The 16,409-nt window shown below is 45.3% G+C and overlaps 1 protein-coding gene across 9 annotated transcripts in view; it reads right to left on the reverse strand.

Moving 5' to 3' along the window:
- Positions 1-16,409, reverse strand: part of nhsl1b (NHS-like 1b) — a 99,742-nt gene that overhangs the window by 4,539 nt on the left and 78,794 nt on the right. For 7 of the 9 annotated variants that reach the window (XM_014338390.2, XM_014338401.2, XM_005914512.2 and 4 more), the window contains exons 2-7: positions 15,658-15,810; positions 11,710-11,837; positions 9,188-9,392; positions 6,688-6,819; positions 1,689-4,994; positions 540-672 (exon numbers count right to left, since the gene is read on the reverse strand). In XM_014338390.2, the coding sequence (XP_014193876.1) occupies positions 540-672; positions 1,689-4,994; positions 6,688-6,819; positions 9,188-9,392; positions 11,710-11,837; positions 15,658-15,810 (4,057 nt within the window). The remainder of the gene's footprint in view (positions 1-539; positions 673-1,688; positions 4,995-6,687; positions 6,820-9,187; positions 9,393-11,709; positions 11,838-15,657; positions 15,811-16,409) is intronic. The other 2 variants (XM_014338411.2, XM_014338418.2) reach the window with 1 other exon arrangement.

Genomic DNA, 16,409 nt, shown 5'->3' on the forward strand with positions numbered 1-16,409 from the left:
AGAAACGGAGAATGAGAAATGTCTCCAGTGGCCTCTAACCCAGATTAGGACCAGGGGGTGTCGAGTAGTAAATTATGGATGAAGCAACAGCCTTTTTTTCCCCTTCTTTCTTTTTTCTTGCTAAAAATGAGCAATTGTAATCTAACTACACTCACAAACACTTAGTATACAAATTAACCGTTGCCTTCATGCTTCACAGCCCTTCACTGGCCAGAGATCGGCTTTCTGACAAAAGTGTACTCTTCTGTATGGGATGATGCTGGATAAAGTTATGACTGAGAGGTGGAGGGCAGAGAGTGGGTGATGACTGAAAAACACAAATCAAGGGTGACACTGTGGTTTATGAGGATGTTGGAAAAGCAGGAATGACAGAGAGGGCAGGTGGAGAGGAAAGAAAAGTAGGAATAATAGGAAGCAGGACTAGATCGGGGAAATAAATTATGTATCCAGAGCCGAGGTGGGTGAGGAGAAAATAAGTTGCTGTGGTGCTCTAAAAATGAGCAGGGCGACAAGGACATTAGACGAGTGCATCGTCGTACCTGTGAATGGCGGCGAAGAGGTCCTCTGTGGTTCGGGGTCGCGTGGGAGTCGGGGTTACCATGCTCTTCTCGGACGCCCCGTTTGCTGACGGGGCTGGAGACGACTCGGCCGTACTGGATTCAAAGACGTCACCTGAGGTCAGGGGGGATATACAATTTACATCCAACACAGTCAGGAGAGAGCAGACTTTTAGGGAGCACACACTCCTACATCCATCCTGTCGCATTAACCTGGCCGCCTATGAAATCTGAAGTCGTACGGAGATGTCCAACTGTCTCCTTACATTCTCTTCCCTCTCTAGATTTTCCTCTTCTTTCATTTCCTCTAGTTTAGCTTTTTTTCCCCCTCCTCCTCCTCTTCCTCTTAACCTCCGCGCTCACGTCTGAGCTTCGACTGCCTGAGCCGCTGCAGGCAGTCTCACTTTACGCTCTCCCCATCCTCCCCTTCATCCCCTTACCAGATCCGTTCCCCTCCCCTCCGATACGACCGGGCCCCTCCCCCCTGTCCCTCTAACCACATAAAGCATCTCCTTTGGGATACTTACCCCCCTTCCCTTAACTCAGAGAGGGAGTGGGACAGAAGGACAGCTGAGTAGGAAAAACACGGGCTGAGCGATTAACACAAAAAGAGAGAGAGAGAGCAAGAGAAAAGGCAGAGGGGCAAAAATGAATATTTGGACAGAAGAGAAGGATGGATGGTGGAGAGGAGTCGAGTAGACAGCGGAGGCTGAGGTGTGTGTACGTGTGCAGCAATGCGGGGGGGGGGGACGACAAAAAAAGAAGGGGGACAGCAGCCAAAAGAGATCTCCGCATACAAAATATAGAAGGAGGAGTAGAATAAAGAGTAAGCGGGATGATTGCACGAGGCTGCAGAGCTGCTGTCCCAGTGATAAGCCGTCGCTCCCGCTTCGTTTTCACACTTTTCAAACCTTTAAAAGCTTCTGCCTTCAAGTTTAGCTCGCTTGCTTAGGGGCAAAATAAATTTTACAGCAGCTCAAAGGAACCCATTGCACAACCCTCAGTCTGCTGGATCACTTCTAACCTCGTAGGATTTTGGCAAATAAGTACATTAAGGCTTTCTGCTTCCGTTTCTGCATTTCTGCGTTTGTTTTGTGGAAACATATTCAGTAAACTACGAGTCAGACTCACCTGCCTCGTCGTCCTTGGAGCTGATGGACCCTGTGGTGCTGCTCGTCCCATCACAGTCCTCTTCCTCTTCTTCATCAGCCTCTCCGTTGGTATAAAGCCCAGAGGCATTACTCGTCTCCTTGCTAACAGATGTAGTGATACAAGACTCGTATCGGGTTTCAGTGAATGCTCCTTTGCGCTCTGCTAAATGCTCTAAAGTGTCTTCTCTCTCCTCCTGATGCTCACCGTCCCCCTCTTTCACCTCTTCTTTTGTTTGTCTTCGCGGAGAATCTACTTGGTCTTCTGTTTGGGGGATGTTCGTCTCTTCCTGCTGAGATGGAAACAGTTTATTTATTGTTTGGGGGCTTACTGGTGGGACAAGGGAAAATTTGGGCTTCTTGGAGACTGCTGGGGGTGGGGCCTTCTGCTTGATGGGAGAGCTTTCGTGGCTCTGTGCGGGACTGGGCAATGCTAGTGCCTCCTCTTTTTCATTCCCATTCACAAGTGTGTAACTCTCATCATCAGCTTTTCCATTTACGAAGGCAATGTCCGGTGAGTCCTCTGTGATGCTATCATCCAGTGACAACTCTTCCAGGAGCTTTGACACAGGCGATGGTGAGGAATAATGGGAATCCGCTTCCAGAGAGCTGTTCAAAAGGGGTAAGACAGTGGGATGCTCCTGAGAGTAACAGCTATCCAGGCTCAGAGGCTTTAGCCCCTGAAGGAGGTCCATCCCTGTTTTCTCAGCTTTGTTGTCATCTGTGATCTCCTTCTCTGGTCGCTTGACTGAACGAAGCTGAACGCTCTGAAGTGCAAATGGTGTGATGAGGGGCTTAGGTGAGTTTGTGGGACTGTTAGAAGGAGCTTCTTTAGGAGCATCATTTAGTGCCTTCTTAAAAGATGGGGAGGAGGAAGCTGTAACAGTAGCCGGCAGAGGAGGAGGAGGAGGTGGGGGTGGTGGAGGAGGAGGGGGACTGAAGCTCCCATTGGGAGATGAACTCGGGTGAATCAGCATCTCGGGGGATGGAGGTGGAGGGAATTCCGGGGAGGTGGAGCAAGTAGAGTTCAGGCTTAGAGAACCTCCCTGGGGAGTGGTTGGCAATGGGGGAGCTGGTGGAGGAGTCAGGGAAGCTGTGCTAGAGCTTGGCGGTAGAGGGGGAGGGAAGGGTGGAGGTGGGCTGAGAGGGGTGTTGGGAGTTGAGGAGGAGGAGAAGAGGAGAGGTGGTGGTGGTGGAGGAGGAGGACCGTTGCTCTTAAGTGAGTCTGAAGTGTTGGAGGAAAGGGAGGTAGAAGAGGAGGACATGGAAACTGATGAGAGGAGAGAGGACTTCCTCTCGGGGACTTTGGGTTTTGGCCGGCCGCCCGAGGGAGACATGGACCTGGCGAAGGCGGGCACTGGGGTTCCAGCTGTGGGAGTGTTGGACTGGCTGGAGTAGCCACTAGATGGCGAGGTGAGTCTATGCACCCGGTCTGGTGAGGAGGTTGAAGCTTTGGGCTTCGCCGACACCTCTCGCTCCTGACCTGGAGCTCCAGGGATCTGACTTTTGTGAATCCCTCCTCCATTCTGTAAGACTCCTGGGTGAACGCCGGCTGACATGTTATCTGCGGCATGGGCTGGGGGTGTCTGCTCCCCCTGGTCCGAGTTGTTACGAGGGTAGTCCATGTAGTAGCCCCAAGAGTCGGCGTAGTCAGAGCGCAGGCTGCTGGTGTCACTGTGGGCAGGTGTCACATGGCATAGAGAGTACACACTAGACACGCCGCCGCAGTTTGCGTTAGCTGCTAGTGATGCTGCGGAGCTGCCTGCACTGATGCTGCTGTGACTGCGCGGCCTGAGGACCCAAGGGTCATCATAATCGCTGCTTGGGCTGTGAGAGGTTGATGATGGCGACGCACCCTTTCCCTTCCCTCCTCTCAACCCCATCTGCAGGCTCTGCTGCAAGCTTGCAATTAGAGTTTCATTAAGTGTCGTACCCCTTTCCCCGTTAGCACCGTTGATGGCGCTAACGCCTCCGGGGGGCATTTTTGCAGCTGGCTTGCGTCTGAGAGAATCCGTGCGAGCTGGTGGCAGGGGAGGCTTCTTGGATTTGCGTAGGGAGATGCTGCGTGACAGCGAGCGGTCACTGTACAGGCTTCCAGAGTCCTCCTGATTGGCCATCTCGCGACACTCGTACATGCTGTGTCTGGTGGCCCGGCCAGCTGCCACCCCGTGCCCGCTACCGTGACTGCGCGAGCGCAGGCCTGAGTCCAGGTGCATAGAGGTGTAGTATCCATCATTGTCCTGGGAGTAAAGAGAGCTGGAATCAGTAGTGGTCCTAGAGGACTGATCCAGGCTGCCATAGAGCTGGTTGATTGGAGTGGAGCAACTGGAGGTCAGAGTGCGGTGTGGAGCCACCACGTTTTCTGGTGTGTCGTAGATCCAGTTCTCCTCCGGCAGACAAGATGGTGGAGTGGGGGCCAAGGTGCTGTGGCTGTGGGTGCTACTGTCAGAGTGACCTGACTCACTGGCAGGTGCTCTGACTTTCAGGCCACTATCCTGTGCTGTGTGAGTAGGAGTAGACGTGGCCAAGGCAGGGCAGGTGGAGCTGTGGGTGAAGGCTGCTGGACTAGAGATCAGCAGGTCAGCATTAGTTGGGGAAGCCAGACTGAGCGCTCGAGCTGCGGGGTAAGCTGAGACCGGGGACTGGGTGAGCTGGCTCGAGGTGTTAAGGGTAATAACCTCAGCAGAACTGGACATGGTGGCATTGGGGATGAACGAGGTGGAATAAGCAGCATGAGGAGAAACCACACATGCCGGACCCCCGCCCCACTCACTGGACAGTGTCCCCTTCAACTCCTGGGACTTGGGCCTGGGCAAAGTTCCTGTCCTCGGGGCGTTTCTCATGTGTACCACAGTATCGTCGACCTGAAGCTTTCCAATTTGCCTCTGCAGATGTTCCTCTGACTTGATGGGCGTGCTGCTATAGATGGGATCGGCACTGAGGGACACTCTTGCGCCCTGTCGGGGCAGACTGTGAAAACGCGACGGGTCTCCACTAAAATGCTGCGGCAGCATCAGTATTCCAGAGCTGTTGCTGCTGGAGATGGATATACTTCCTGTTGAAGAGGAAGCGGATATGCCAGCCATCTGAGCAGCGATTCCCTGTCCTCTCTGCGCTCGAATTCTTCTCATGGACGGGGGCACGATCTTTACTTCTTCTGTCTGACAGCTCGAGTCTCTGGTCACCGAACGTCGGAGAGTTGAGTTGACACTCCCAGTACGGCCAAGTGTGGAGTACTGTCCAGGGAGGAACATAGAATGTGGCCGGAGATCTCCGCCGTGTCCTTTTGCTGTTGTCAAAAAAAAGAAAAGAAAAAAGAAACATATCAACATGTGATTCCTCTTCCTGCTACCCCACCTTCACCCCCCCCCCTTGCTATAACTTCTTCAGCCACAAACCTTTCTGCTCTTCTGGCTGGAATGTCAGATAAACTGTGGTCACATGGAAGCTAATTAATTTGATTTGGCGTAACCTGATTTACGTTAATAACTTCTGGTCTTCTTCATTATGGAGAAAAGGATATGAGGAGAGACAGAGAGAAGGAATAGAGGCTCTGCTACTACGCTTCTCCTACGCTGGCTACATCAGATAGAAAAATGAAGTAGCTCCTTGGGTGCCAGGACAGGCAGCTGGTTAAGCATTAGGCAGAGAAAACCCCCCCAAAAAAACACAAATAGGAACACAGACATACAAGAAGACACGTGTGCATGCCAAGCCAGCCCTGTCATGCACAAGGACAAACATAAAATGCACATAACAGAAAGATGCACACTGAACATACCAGCTAATAAACAAACAGTTTGAAGATTGAGTCGTAAAACGAGAGAGGATGTCTACTGTGTCTCCCATCTGTGGTGGCTTCTACTGTTGATGCTCGTCTTCCAAAACATACACACTCTTGCGTCCTTTCTTCTCTCTCTCTCTCTCCATTCGCTCTGAACCACACATACACTCTCCTCCTCCTTTGCTAAAAGCTGGACTGACAGCTCGGCTGTTGCTGCTGCGATAGATTAAGCTGCAGGTCTACTTTGCAGGCAGCTCTGGTGCAAGGAGAGGGGAGGGATGGAGCACTGGGACAATTATCCCGGCCCAGTAATCATGACATTCAGAGGGTGTTGTCAGCTGGGCACTAACCAGACTTTAAAGCTCTTTTCCTATCAGCCTGGGCGATGTTATCGCAGAGCAATGACATTTCCCTTAAATGGTGCTGTCATCCCGAAGCTCAATGACGTGTAAATAAACATTAGCCATGCGGTGCTGTCAGCAGAACACGGTGTCAGATTAGTGAGCTTAGTACTCGCTTAACACTGGGCTCAGCTGAGTAACTCTGAGGGGACCTCAGCATCTTTACATTTCTAATGTAGGACAGGATGATAATGCTCAGAAAGAGCATGTGAAGGTGGCTTATCGACCTGAGATCAGGGCTTGTTGTCTCATAGATAGTTTATTAATAATCTTATGCTACCAGCATACACTATACAGATATATACAGAGATATACACACATCACAGACAAAAGGACTTCAGAAAGTTGATCCAAATGATCAACCAATCAGAAGCAAAGTCTGACGTTACCTTCTACCATATGACAGAACTGGCAAACTCTGCTGTTATGTTAGAAGTTTTTTAAGCAGTATAACAAAAAGACAAGAAAAACAACAGGACTACAAAAAATGATTTCATAACTTGTTCTTGGCTGCAGATCCTCGGGTGGAGGAGAGTGAATGAGGACAAATGATAATGTAGACATCAGCTGTAGCAGCTGCACATCCTTTATCCAACACTGTGAGCTCACTTGAGTCAGTCTGACCCTCCTGGGCTCGCCAAGTTTCTAACTGTACACAGTTATGTGTGATAAAAGCATAAACCTATAGAGAACAAGGTTGCTGGCAGTAAAGAAAGGAAGAAGAGATGCTTGTCTAGCGTGTTGGGACAGGTCTGTGGACAGCAGAGGGCAACATGTAGCTCCACAGTGATCCATACCTAGCTCCAGGTTGATGTTGTCAGGCAGCCCTGATATAGTCTTTCTGCGTTTGACCTTCTTGGGCCGGCGGGACACGGTGTCAGTGTTAATGAGGGAGCGCCGGATGCTCGCCTGTCGGTCAAACACTGCCCCTGGTAGCCGGGAGGGCGAGAGCAAGGCAGGCGGACAAACAGGCAAACAGCAGTCGGTTAGTCAGAAGGAACAAACTCAACAGACATGCGGAGGGTTTTTGTTTTTTCCAAGTTGGACATGCAACGTCAACAGGGCAGGAAATATTAAGGTCAGTTCAACCAAATTACAAATCAGCATTTTCTTTCCTTGCTTTTATTTTAAGTCTCAAACTGATTTGTGCTTCTAAAAACTTAAGATTTTAGTTTTTATTTATTTTTAAGGATGAATGCTTTGCTTATTTTTAAAAAGGATGATATTACTCAAGAGTGTCTTTGAGGATTTCTGTTATATTTATATTAAGGTGCAAAATCACATACTGGAAACCCCTGGTGTGGAACTGGAGACTGTTCTAAACAAATAATAAATGAGAATATAGCAAAATATGACAGGAGACGTCACAAGTGTAAGTACAGACTACAACACCTATTCCCCTTATCAAGTTAATATGATAAGAGAGGCACCTGAATTTTAACTTTATTTATTTTCATATTTATTTATTAGAGACATTATGTTATATTTTGTATTAATATTATATCATTTAATTCGTACTTTAATTGGTTAGTTACTGTCTTGTAGCAAATGTGAGCAAAATTTCCTCTGGGATTAACAAGTTATTTGATTCTGATTCTTCTGATTCAATTCCTGAGAAATGCTAAATATTAAATACCTAAAATCGTTCTTATGTCTGGATATCCAACATATCCAAACTACTAACTGGACTTGAAAAAAAGTCTGCATTTTTCTGAACTAAAGCTGGATTCAAATAGAAAGGTTTAACACTTTCTAGTTAAGTATGATTATGCTCAGTGGTGGGATAAGAGCGATCCACAAAAACATGTTGTGCAGCAAGCATGTGAATCTTCCTCTTCAACACGAGAAAGTTTAGCCTAATTGAGAAAATGCATTGTGTTATTTGGGTGAACTGAACTTTTTCACCAACCAGCCAAAGTGTCTTTTACAACCCACGGAGAGAAAATGGTTGCGATGCCAATCAAAAACAAAAGGAAGGGGTCTGACAAAGAAAACCTTGGCTGGCCTTTATGCAAACTTCCATTACGGGGTATAAACATACATTGATGTAAGATGTGTGAGATGAGAAGTACATGCTCTTACCACAAAGCTCAACATGCGAAAGGACAGATATGGGATGAAAGGTGCTTTCAAACTCACACACGTACTCATGCAAACATGAACTGCTTCTCAATAATCTCCTCGCTCTGAGTCCGGTTTCCCTGAAGGAAGAGTGATATGTCGCTATGAACTGCTGCTCTTTCTGCTATCTCACTAGCTGGTGACAGCCTGCAGGCGTCAGGGAAATAGAAACCGATATAAGGGCGGATAGCTGCGATCACAAATTCCTCCCAAAGTGGCAAAGCCCCTGATCTCTCGGTGGGTGTTTTACTCCTTTTTTCCCCACTAATTTGAAGTGACAACACTGATTTGTGTGGCGAGGGACCACGTTAAATGCTATTTAGTGTCAAAAGGCTGTAGATTGCAGATATATTAACTGTGACAATAAAATATAGATGTTGATGCTGAACTGAGAGTTCTGCGAGTCCATCCCACCGCTGGACTCCTTCCAAAAGAATCTCATGAACAAATCTTAAGATAAGTGTACCTATGAGTGGCGGAAAACCTTGAAAGATGTGGCGCGCTAACAGGGGAACTGAGTTGACACAAATTTGCTGTGTACGAGTGTTCATCTGTCAAACGGCCAGTGATCTGACACAAAGACGATGAAAAGCCTTGACCCTGGCATAAGCTGTCAAAGGACTTTCAGGCATAAACACACGCTCACGCATGCATAAAGGAAGGCAAAGGTCAGTCTGCAAGAGGCATGATGAGAGGAGTGAAGGTAACATAGAGGAGGAAGACATGGTTGAGTGCCACGTGCAAGTTTGCCCCCATCTGTGGATGACTGGATACAGTTCTCTATTATTCTGCAATCACTCATTCACAGAAGGTTGATTAAAGGAAATGTGTGACTTTTTTTTCTTTTTTGTAAACAGAAACAGTGAAAACTAATTAAACTAATAAACTGAAATGCAAATTTCTCATGACATGTCAGCATGCTGACACTCTCTTTATCATCGGATACCTCAATCAAACTGCTAAAAAAGTCAGAAATTTCCCTTAATAGCAAAAGGCCTGTCCTTGAGATGGTAATGCAAAATAAGAGACACCAGGGACGAATGAGGCCGATTAAACTGTACAAAAATGGAGCTACGGGTGGATCGGGACATTGGTTCTCAACCTGGCGATGAAGAATGGTTGCTACTTGCTAGCAGTTGAGAGACGGACTGAATGAAGTCATGAGGTGTGACATACCTGTGACATTGATGGCAACTATGTCTGTGGGTACGGCCTGAGCTGCCCGCCTCATCTTCTCCTCTGGGGTGGGGAGGAGGGCAGCCTTGTTCCATACCACCTGTCTGTCAGGGTCGGACCCCTCCCCTCCTTCGCCCATGCCCTGTGGCGTCTGAGACCTCATGGAGAGCTGAGATTTGTCATCCTCCAGCGATGAAGCGGTGGACTGATTGAGAGAAAGATAACATGTTAATGAGGGGGTAAAGCTGAAGAAAGAAATACTAGAAAGAGAGGAAAGGAAAGAAACAAGGAAAGAGGTAACATGATGCGACACAATGAAAGGCAATACATAAAAATAGCATCAGATCGAAGCATAAAAGTTATTACTAAGAATAAATGTCTATATAACGGTATAAAAGGTGGGTGGAAATAAATATCATAGGATTTACTAGTCAGAACCATAAATGACAGATTGTGCCAATATGAGCTGAACAAACTTTAATATATTACACTGCTGTGACCTTTAGAAGCTTGCGGCCCCGTAAACATCCTATCCAATGGAAACGGTCAACCATGCACACACAATCACACAAATAAACACCCGCCACAGAGAACTGACAGAGCAGTTGGAGATGGGAGGATAAAAGCTACAGAGCAACAGTGGGGAGAGACACAGAGAGAGAATCACTCATGCAGTAAACTGTGCTGACATGCTAAGGGCCCTGGATTGTGAATTTACGGCAGAAAGCAACAGACAGCGGTGCTTTACCCCAGCGTCCAGGCTTGAAGTTGAGCAGTTAGTCCAGAGCATGGCAGCAATGTTGTTTAGGTTGATGTGAGTGCCATTTGTTTCCATTCAGAGCAAAGAAAATCCAAATGATTCTAAATTGTAGTAATTATAGGTAGTTACAAAATCCAGATGATTGCCACCAATTACTACTGCATCACTCAAACTTTTCCTATCCCCTGACTGAGAGTGCATTCATACAAACAATGCACGGATGGATGGGTAAATATGGGGGGCAGCAAAAAGGGGAGGTGAAGAGAGGGGATGTATATAAAAACATCTCAGCAATAGTTTGGTTTCAAGCATGGCTTATTACTTTGCATAGCTGTGGCTCAAGCGGGAGCCCTGTTTCTTCTTTAGAAGCTGCTGTCAGGCAAAGTTAGGCTCAGCGGTCTCAGTACAACAGGAAGTGATGGGGAAGAGAGCAGGAGGGGGACAAACAGCAGAACAGTGGAAGAAGGGGCAAGGAAGGCAGGGCAGAGGGGGATTGGCTTGAGCTGAAGAGATGGGGTGAGCGTGCAGAAAACAGGAGGACAAACAAGAGATGGGAGGCGACAGTTTAGAAAGACAACATGGAAGTCAGGGGTCAAAGCGAGGATGAAACCGAGGGGCTCCAAGGGACAACACAGTGAAAGACCCACTAACCCTTTCGAGTGCCCTTCACATCACACTGTGTGTGTGTTCGAAATAAAAACGAGGAGATGAGGAATATGCAGCTTTCTGACCATTTACGCTTCACTTGACACAAATTGTCTGTCAGATGAAAAGAGCAAGAAATAATAGTTTTTGTCTCGGATTCATTTTCTTGTCAATTTTTTTCTACCCGTCTTTATTTCTGCCTCAAATTTCTGTTTCTCTTCTTTAGTTTCTTTCTTGAAGTGTTTATAGACATCAGAAAAATCACAGACCCCACAACTGTGGTCAACAAGTGTGCATTTCTTCTACAATGGTCTGCAAATGTTTGGAGGAACCCCTTGCTTAGTTACATTTTTTCTGGGAAAAATATCAAGATGATCCCACACTGTTTCAATAATACTGAGGTCTGGGCTCATGACATGACTTTCAGATTTTGTTCATCTGCTGTAAATTCACTTTTTCTGCCACTTCTACTTCTCCAGTATCCTCACACCATGGTGAAATATGCCAAGTACTTTATCTCTGTGTTATCTTTCATATTTTTCATAGATTCAACAAAAGACTTTGAAATAATTATGTATTTATGTATTAGCAAAGTTCTCTGTTATGTGAACACAGGCTTGGTGTCTTTTTAAATGCGTGAATGATTCACAGGTCAGAGTGACTGGGCTGGAATGAAAACAAGTAAAAAAGCAGCCAATTTCCTGAGAAAACCTTTGCAAGACCTTCAGAAAACCTGGAGAACTATTGCTCAAGACCACTTCAAAAAAATTACAAGAAAGTCTGGCGCCTTAGACAAAAAAAAAAAGAAATGATGGATGGCTCAAGACTTTTTCCCAGTACTGATCACGCTCACCTTATTTGAGAAATTAGACAGAAAATGAGAAATTAGACAGAAAAATGGAAAGACCGAAAGCTACACAATGTGACAAGACTGAAACTTGGATAAAATGTAGCACTTCTTTTTCCAGCCACTAGAGGGGAGCCTAACACCATTTAAATTATTGTGCACGTGTTCTGCACCTGTATGCAAATAGAATGCAGAGCCTGTTGTACCTGCTACATTTGAAAGCATACATTAAATTAGGTGGGTATACATGCATACTGTGATTATGTATACCTTCTTATCATTTTCATCATCCCCGTCATCCTGCAGGCTGCTGGTGGACTGAATGGGGTCAGAGAAGGTGGGACCCTGAGAGTAGTACTGGGAGCTCCGGAAACCATCTTTCCTCAACTTGTCACATTCTGAAGAACAAAGAAAGAGACAGAGAAACAGGTCTTAAACTTATTTGCTTTGGTGGCCTTTGATGAGAACTTTCTGATCCTGCTGAAAGGTGCAATTTTCACATAATGAAAGCGACATTTTATTTCGCACTATTTAAATACACTCAATACAAAGCTTTGCTTCACTCATTTCCATGAATATACTACCAAATAATCCAAACAGATGCTATTAAATATTCAAACTTTCATCCCATAACACAACGATAAGAAGAATGTGTGAAATATTTATGGGACATAAACATAGTGTTGTATTATCAAATGTGTACTGTAGAATAAACCATTTGCTGTCTGTGTGTGTGTGTGTGTGTGTGTGTGTGTGTGTGTGTGTGTGTGTGTGTGTGTGTGTGTGTGTGTGTGTGTGTGTGTGTGTGTGGGCTAAGTTCCCTGCTGGACTCTGCCAAGCGTGCCTCACACCTCTTCTCGTCACCACCTGCCGTGATGAGGTTGTGATGTATGTACGTCAAAGTGAGATAAGACGGCAAGTGTGTGCGTGTGTGTAACCAGAGGAGGGGGGTATCAGCTTCAGTCTGTCACACACAGATGGCAGAAGCGTCCCTCTCTCTCGCTCTCTCATCCTCCCCCTTTTCCTCTCAGGGGGGAATCTAGCACATCATCTCCCTCTTCCTCTCCCTCTGCAAATATCTACTAATGCATCCTTTGTTTGGTCTTTAGGAGGCAATTAAATTCACATACTTCTTAAACATCCTCAGGAAAAAGCCTCAAGAGTTGTTCATGCTTTTACTGATGAAGGATGAAATGATCAAACACACTATGAGGTTGCAACCTTATTTAAAATAAACACAAAATCCAACTTCTACGCTTCTCCCTAAAATTAACGGCACTTTAAAATAAGCGCGTTTCTTTTTTGACATCTCATCTTTCTCTGTGAAGTAATCCTGATCGATTCAAATGTAAAAACCCTTCTATAAATGACTGATTATTTTAATCTTTCATCTTGGATATTTATTCAGTGTGTTTCGCAGGATCAAACTCCCTTTTGGTGAATTAAACATGCGTGCGTGCTCACATCACTGTTAGCCCGCCACCTAAAACATGCTGCTCCTGATCCCTTTTACATCCTGTTTATTTCCACTGCTAATTACAGCCCATCTCCACACAGAGGCACACTGATGCATGTATAATGCTGTCAGTAAATGGATCCTGATGGGGCTTGCGTGCGTGGATACTGTAACAACAAGTTGATGCGGTGAAACGGTGGAAGATGGGACTCAGAAAGCAATGATAATGAGGACGATGGCGGGAAGTGGAACTGCTCAGATGATTGGTGTTGCATGATTGGGGACGGTAAATGAAATAAATAAGCTCTGATGAGCTAAGTGTGGCTTGTTGCTAGGCAGAACTGATAGGGGTGGGGGCAGGATAAGTAAGTGATATGAAAAGAAAAGCAGAAACTAGATGAGTCTCTCAGATACTTTTAACAGTGAAGGAAATCTTCTATTAAAAATGTGTTTTTCATTAGGTCTTAGTGACCCTGACCTTTGACCTGCGGACTTTAATTTGTGCCAGGTAAAGGTGTTATATTGTTTTCATGTGAATGGGCTAGATGCAGGTACAGATGTACAAAGAAAAAACCTAAAGACTGCATTCGTCCCACTGGTTTCACCATTAATGTGTCCCAATCTGAAGCTGATATAAATTGAAATAGAGGATAAAAAACACAAAGGTGCAACTGTCAGGGCTACATGTAAAGCTGTGACAGCTGCAGGGAACTGATGACGTTGATTCTGGAGTAGGTACTGATGATGGTGCATGACTATGATATGACTGACTTTTTTGGATGCAGGGGGAAAGTATTTAAACATTATTTTTCTTTCATTTCATCGTAAACACTGGCAAACAAAATGGATCCTGCAGTTATCACTCAATACCGTGTTATGCAACTTTAAAAATGTATTTCAGCCTGCTGGCACATTTTCAATAATCCACTAAACACACGCTGAAGCCCATGTGAGAGTTTTAGAAGGACAAAGAGGGGACGCACATTTCTATCCGACTGGATATCGATTATTAGGCTTTGCAAAGAATAAATCAGCCTCGTGGCACTGTGTAGTATATATGATTACAATACCCAGGGACTGATCCTCGTTTCACCTCCACATAAAACTTCTAAACTGTTAGTGTTGTGAGCGTAACGTTTACTTTTGTGATTTATTTGCTATTGAGTTTTACACTACCTTACCTTCCTTACGAAATAATAATATATAATTTCTTATGAAACCCCAACAACTTTTATAAAGTGAATGCCATATACACTACACCAGGAGTGTCAAATATAAGGTCAGGGGGCCTGAATCGGCCTGGCAAAGACTCCATCTGGCCCACTGGATGGCTTTGGAAAATAATGTAAATAAATGTTGGACTTTTAGCTGTTTTACAGCTTGTCCTCATGATGAAGACGTCCCCCATGGCCATATGGACTGAAAGTTCCTATCGGCAAGTTTTTGTCACTATGGACTTTAGAAATGTTTCTGAATATGGGTTTACAGTAAAATATAAATAAATAGTTTCAGGTTAGAAACATGGCTGCACTAACATACGTTTCCTCTGTTGGCTGAGATGTACAGCGCGAAGATCAGCCCGTAAAGACTTATCAATAGACATTTGCATTCCCCTAATTAGACGTCTATAATCTATATCACAGACTGATTGATTATTGCCCTGTGAGATAATGGCACAAGCCTCATTAAATAAAAAAAAGATCACATATAAAGTACAGTACTAAAAGAAAAAAGAAAAAAAAAGTCAAAGCTCACTGAAAGTCGGGTAAGCTCCGCTCTCCAACAAGGATAAAATCTAAAACAGTAAACGTTCTCTGCTTGTAAAGCGCACTGAGGCTTAAACAGACACCACAGGTGCTCGCTCACTGGACACCTGTTGTCTTGTCGTTAGGACCCCCGGGGATACGTGGTGTTGTCAGGTTGATAGGTTGGTGACAGGATGAGAGGGAGGGGGGCTGAATTAATCCCACCTACCAGGTGGTGTTTTAAGAACAGCAACAGTTCAGGGGTTTGAAAATTGGAAAAGACAGAAGACAAAACAGGGTGTGTGCATTAGAACCGGTGATTAACCCACTAACAGTAAGCATCAGCTTTCAAACACTTTCCAGTTTATCTCTCTTTCTGCCTTTTATCTCTGTGTCTAATCAGCTGACACACAAGGCCGGCCCTGGTGAGCATGCAAACAAATGTAGTACAGTCATACACTCAGTCCTACACAGAAACTCGGAAATATGTGATTTTTTTTCCCCAAACTGTTATCTGCGAAATGGTTGAGGGGCAGCTTTCCCAGGAACAGGTGCTGGTATTCCCACTTCCTGTTCCTGGGAAAGTTGTGACCAGTTGAACAAGTTGTCACTCTGCTGTGAGTTTCTGTTTGTCAGCAAAGCCTGAGCCTCTTCCCCCACTGAGCGGGACAAACAAGTCTGCGATGTCAGTTGAACACAACTCACAAGTCGGGACATCTTTTTTTGAGTTACAGGCAAATGTACCAGTGTCACGAGCTTACTCCGATAAAAGTGACGCCACCTACCAACAGTCCCATGAGTGAGATTCAACAGTTTGTAACTGGTTTGGCTCACATTCAGCATTTTCCCTTTGCTATTTGTGTAAATATATGCCATGTACATTTCTTCTTACTTAGATATTTTATTTACATATCTAACATTTTGGCAATTTTATCTATCATCCCATCTAAAACTAATTCCTTCATATGTTGCTCCGGTGTGTGGTGTATAACGTGCTCTATTTTGATTTGTCTTTACCTCGCAGGGCAGTTTTGAGGTTGACTTTGGCCTGGCGGTGGAGGTCTTCTACGCAGGGCGGCCTGCTTCCCGGTAGGAAGACGTTCTCCTGCTGGTGCCACGGAGCTGTGTAGTGAACCGTCCACTTGCTCTCCTCATCCAGGTTAGACACCGCTGCAGAGATAAACAAAGCAGATTAAGGATCGATATAGTTCCCTCTGCATGATATAACAAAAAACCTCTCCGTGAAATCTGACATAAAAATGAAGGACAGCGAAAATAATAATGAACTAAGAACCGAAACATGTGTGGCCCTGCAAGTCTTCCAAAGAGCAGCATTGTTGGCCAACTTAAAAAAAAGTAAATAAAGAATAAAGTAATAAAGAAGTGGTGGAAAAATGTCCCCAAGTACTGACTATTCAAAGTGTTTCATTGTATTTGCAGATGAAAAGGAAGGGGAAGGAGGCTTAAGTGTTTTGCATGAAGGTGGCAGACTTAACAGCCTTCAATCAACATGACACTTATCTGTGACATCACACACATACAGTAGGCCTCACGAGTCAAGAGGGGGAGGGAGAAGCTTACTGGGACAAGTTGGAGGGAATCGCTAATCAGTCGATACCAACTCAAAAAACTTGTAACTACTGGCAACTGATTCCATTAAACCGCTTACCTAACTGTAAAAATCCTTCCTCGAAAAAAATAAAATATGACAAAGACACCGATACCAAACAGGCCACATTGCTGGGCACTTTGGAAGCTTACTATTAACA

The sequence above is a fragment of the Haplochromis burtoni genome, unplaced genomic scaffold (assembly GCF_018398535.1).
Source record: "Haplochromis burtoni strain Fernald_Lab_line unplaced genomic scaffold, NCSU_Asbu1 Contig_8, whole genome shotgun sequence".
NCBI classification, from domain to species: Eukaryota; Metazoa; Chordata; class Actinopteri; order Cichliformes; family Cichlidae; genus Haplochromis; species Haplochromis burtoni.